The 5,028-nt window shown below is 35.7% G+C and overlaps 1 protein-coding gene across 4 annotated transcripts in view; it reads right to left on the bottom strand.

The window, feature by feature from the left end:
• KDM3A (lysine demethylase 3A) overlaps nucleotides 1-5,028 on the bottom strand; it is a 54,315-nt gene that overhangs the window by 37,319 nt on the left and 11,968 nt on the right. For all 4 annotated transcript variants that reach the window (XM_006917714.3, XM_015593860.2, XM_015593859.2 and 1 more), the window contains exons 6-8: nucleotides 4,603-4,727; nucleotides 4,292-4,364; nucleotides 4,097-4,185 (exon numbers count right to left, since the gene is read on the bottom strand). In XM_006917714.3, the coding sequence (XP_006917776.1) occupies nucleotides 4,097-4,185; nucleotides 4,292-4,364; nucleotides 4,603-4,727 (287 nt within the window). The remainder of the gene's footprint in view (nucleotides 1-4,096; nucleotides 4,186-4,291; nucleotides 4,365-4,602; nucleotides 4,728-5,028) is intronic.

The following is a 5,028-nucleotide window of genomic DNA, read 5'->3' as shown; positions in this document are numbered from 1 at the left end:
AGCAGTGCCCACAAGCCACCCCCTTACTCTGTATCATATTACCATGTTTATGTCTCTCACTGCATTATCACACCGTGAAAGTACCTTAACTTAAATTACTTTTTTATTGTCAGTCTCCTTATGATGTAAGGTACACTCCTCAGGTGGCAGACCCTGCTTGTATCCACTGTTATACGTTATAAAGCTAGCTATACAGCAGATGCTCAATAAATAAGACTGGTGAAATGAACGAACACTGTTAGCACTTAATATTTCAAAACAGCTATAAATAGTTCTTATGAGTTACATCTCAAAAGCCAGGCAGTAACACTTACCAGTGTTTTTACACATATTAAATATTCAATAAATATTTGTGGGAAAGAGGGATGGAAGGAAGGAAGGAGGAATCGGCTATTTTCACAATGGTGACTCACCATCCAAGGAAAAGATTTTGAGAGGAGTGTCAACAACAGCACAGTTGTTAAAAGTACTGGGTTTTGGTATTAGACCTTGGTTTGAATGCAGTCTCTGATACTTCCTGGCACATTATTTAATCTCCCTAAGCTTCCGTTTCCTTAATCATAAAATGAGAGCAATGAAACATACTTTATAGGGCTGTGCTTTACCACAGTGCCTGGCACATATCTCAAAGCAGAAAAACATCATGAACATTTTTTCAGTTCAGTCACCATAGGTTAGAATTACCATAACTTAGAATGCTTTCCCTTTAAGAGACTGAATGAAGTACATCACCCTACAACTTTCCTAAGGGTTAGCGCAATAGGGATAGGCCTTCCAAACCCCATTTTCATATGCTCAGCACTGCAATGGCCTCTGACTTGACAAAGGTCAAAGTTTCTTCTTACCTGAAGAGTTTTCCCTGAAGGTCTTCTATACCAGTCATGGCAATAGTTCCTCCCTGCCAGCAGACGGAGATAATATAATTGAGTGTATGATGGTATTCTAAAAAGGACACTGCTGGCTTACACTCTTAAGCAGACTCTCCCAATTAACTAAGCAATGTCCTAACTATGAGGACAGTTTGCTAGGCAAAGAAGACCTTCAAGGAGCCAGATGTTACTGGCAAACATAAGTTTTTCTTATCCAAAAGTATTAACCAAAGCAATCGAGAGTCTTGTCTATCTAATCCCAAACTCCTGCCATCCAAAGAACATCCTAAAAGTAACCTCCGTGCCATTCCAACACATTTGGGAAGTGCAAACACAGCAAGATGTGTGCAGAGTAAGTTACTATACTCACCTTTCACTCAGTCATTTATACGAACTCTCTTTCCCCACATCCTCCTCTACCTCTCCCAGTTCTCCTGAAATCTAGGCCAGGCCATTGTTTCCAAAAATTGCCTGATTACAAGAATCATCCAGAATAAAAAAAGAGTATTTGCTGATATTCACAATATACTGTAAAGGAATCAAAGAGGCTACAAAAAAATACGATTTTTAATTTAAAGGTGGGGAGACTATGAATATACAGGAAAAAAAAAAAGACAGGAGGAAGACAGGTATTCCGAAATGTAAATTGTGAGTCTCTGTGAGGCATGATTACAAGTGACATTTCTTTACTATGCTTTTCTGGGTTAACCAAAAAGTTTTAAACAAAAATATGGTTTTTTAATTTTTTTTTTTTTGAGAATCTTTATTTTGACAATAATTGCACTATAAAAGAAAATAACTTTAGTAAACAGAAATTTCTGAGAATGTCAATACCCAGGTAAAAATCTACCATTAAGAACTGAAACAGACATTTTACAACATCAAATTTAGTTTCTCATTTTAGATGCAGAAGTTAAGGCTCAAGTAAGTTAAGGAAGGAGTTACTTCCCAGCCAAAGTTAAGGCTTTTTTAACAAAAATAGCTTCTGTAGTGCCCAACAATTAGTTTAGCAGCGTGTGAACCTACTGAGCTGAACAATATGCTGAGAGAGATATTTAAAAAAAAAAAAAAAGTTCTCTGCCCTTTAAGAATGTGAGTTAGAGGATCACTTATTACGTATATATTACATTTCACAAGTACATACTTGAAGATTATTAACTGACTTGCTCAATTATCTGTTCTATCACTGATAAACCTGACACTCTGTGAAGAATTGGCATCTTCCCCCAGAGGACCCTACCGACCCCAGTCCCGCCTGTATCCCAAGTTGATTCCTTCATGATCCATTAGGTTGCCACTTCCTAGTCCTTCGCCCTCGCCCCCCATAACATCACGTGGCTATCCTTTTCATCATGCCAACTATTTATACAGGTGCATTCTCCATGACAGGCAACACCCAATCAACTTCTTCAAACCGGCCTTTATGAACTCTACCCAAGATCGCTAACAATTTATCCAATGTCAAAACCTGACAGGTAATTATTCTGTAGTTTCTATTTTAGCTTCTACCACTGTGGATTACTTGACAATATCCTCTGTGAGCTTAACTCTAAGATGCAATAATCACTTGTCTAACATCTTTACTGTACCATCCTTACTACAGTAGTTCCCCTTTATCTGCTGTTTCACTTTCTGTGGTTTCAGTTACCCGCGGCCAACTGCAATCCAAAAATATTAAACAAAAAATTCCAGAAATAAACAATTTATAAATTTTAAATTGTGCGCCATCCGAGTAGCATAATGAAATCTTGCTCTTTCCCATCCCATAAAGTATTCCTTCATCCAGGGTCCAGTGTATCCAACTGTACATGCTACCCAAATGCTAGTCACTTAGTAGTCGGCTAGCTTATCAGATCTACTGTTGCAATATCGCAGTGTTTATATTGAAGTAACTCTCAATTTACTTATTCATGGCCCCAAAGCATAAGAGTTGTGATGTTGGCAATTTGAATATGCCAAAATGAAGGCATAAACTTTATCATAGGTATATTATATAGAGGAAAAAAAATAGTGTATGTATGGAATTCGATACTCTCCATGGTTTGAGGTATCCACTGGGGGTCTTGGAACATAACCCCAATGGATAAGGGGGTACTATTGTACATTACTTTACCCTTAAAAACATTAAGGCAAATAAAAAGTAATAATAATTTCCATAATACCTCTTCATTCTTTCCTGAACTTGATCAGGCCTACACACTTGGAAGGAAGAGGTATTAGATACCTTGATTTAGAAAGTTTTTGGCCAAATATCAAAGTTCCTGTTGCCTGTAAAAAGGCTTAAGATTCAGGAAAGCCAATCATTCTCAGCTGCCCAGATTAAGTACTTGTGTAGCAAAGTGCTTGCTTCACTTTAGTTCATGTAGTCCTGATCTATAACCCTAGATTCAATTAAGTGACCCTGACCTACTCCCATGCCATATCTCCTTGCCTTGCTCCCCCAGTCCCTAAAGTTCCCTCTAAAATGCTGCCAACAATCTAAATAACATCACCTTGGTGAATTTTAAAATTCTAAATTCAAGTCTGGTGTGGTGCACCATAAAGGTGTTTTTAATAATTATAACACAGGAAACTATCCATGTTAACAAGTGCATTTGGATACCTAAGTTGTGAAAAAGTTATTTGCACTTATAGGTTCTCAGAATTAAATTCACCTAAAAGAGAAACAATCTTAAATTTCTTGACCCAAGTTCTAACTTTTTCAGAACAGAATTAAATCTATTCTTAGAAGGCCATACTTTTCTGGACAGAAATTAATAACAGCAAACCAACCACTTCTTTCAAAAAATGAGTATATTTTTTTACCGAATTATAAATGACCAATCAAACTTTGTTATTATTGAGGAGGTGAGAGTCCAATTTCACCACCAAATCTACTCAGAATTCTAAAGTTTCCTGCCCTCTTCTCATGCCAGATGTTCTTCTGATTTGATACACATAATTCAGTTCAAAAACACCTCCATGTGGTGAAATCATCAAATCTATTGAGAATTTTCAGAAAATATCCAAAAAAATTTTTACACAAAAAAAGTGAACAACAAACTCATATTATCTCCATCTACTTGAATGTAGAAATTATGGCCAAGATCTGGAACTAACAAAAAAAGAGGTGACAAAACAGCACAGAAGAGCCAAGAAGACAGCTTTATAAACACTAAACAAACTAGCCATGTACTGTTAGGAGTTCAGGAAAGCTTTATACAAGTGACAAAATAAATCAAGATTACCTCAGAGCAAGATTTTGCTTGTTTGGAAACCAGGCTTCCATTATTCTCAGAAGACTTGCGTTTTACGGCTCCAACTCTTGTAGAACTACCTAAAATATTTAAAAATAGTTAAGTTGGCTTCCCTATTTCTTTTAATGTGAGGAGAAAGGAGAAAGACCGGAAAAAAAAAGATTTTAATCAAACAGTATATCTTACCACATGTCACAAAGTTATCATGTACAACTTCAACATGAATCAGTGATGGATCAACAATTTTCAGTGCTGGAATCTTAAAAATAAATAAAACAAAGATACCAGAAAATTAAAAAATGCTCTGGAACTTACCAGAAATTAGCTCTATTAACATAACAATAGGGTTTTTTACAATTACGTTCTTTTTAAAACAATTGTGATTATTTCCCTTTCTACTCCAATATTTTAACATAATAAAAGCAGTTAGCTCCTATAGTAGATAATTCCTTTTATAATTATTGCCCCATCATGATACATGCAATTACCATCTTTACCTCTTCACAGTTGACTTGAAGAGTTTTTGATGATGGGTTTCCATTTATAACGGTTGCAGAAAACCACTGAGTTGATGGGTCCAAGCTATAAATTTTTACTTCAGAACCAACTAAGTTTCTGTCACCTTAAAAAAAAGAAAGTGCTTAGAGCAATTTGCATTATCTCCCAATAGCACCATCATTCAGGATAATCTTTTCCTGAGTCTTTTAAAAATGTAGTAGACAAAAACAAACATTAATAGATATTTCTATAAATGAGAAGACAGACATTTCCACAAAGCTAGGAGAAAATTTAAACTTTTTATTTTAAAGTTCCATTTTCCTACTGATTTATCTTTGAGTGACAATAAATTTATTCTAACATCAGACCAAGCAGTATCAGAAAAGTCATTAAGACCTAACTCACTGTCCTGTGAAGTTTTAGAA

The sequence above is a fragment of the Pteropus alecto genome, unplaced genomic scaffold, assembly GCF_000325575.1.
Source record: "Pteropus alecto unplaced genomic scaffold, ASM32557v1 scaffold117, whole genome shotgun sequence".
Taxonomy (NCBI): Eukaryota; Metazoa; Chordata; class Mammalia; order Chiroptera; family Pteropodidae; genus Pteropus; species Pteropus alecto.
Note: the sequence above shows the minus strand (reverse complement) of the source record. Positions and strands in the feature narration are given on the sequence as shown.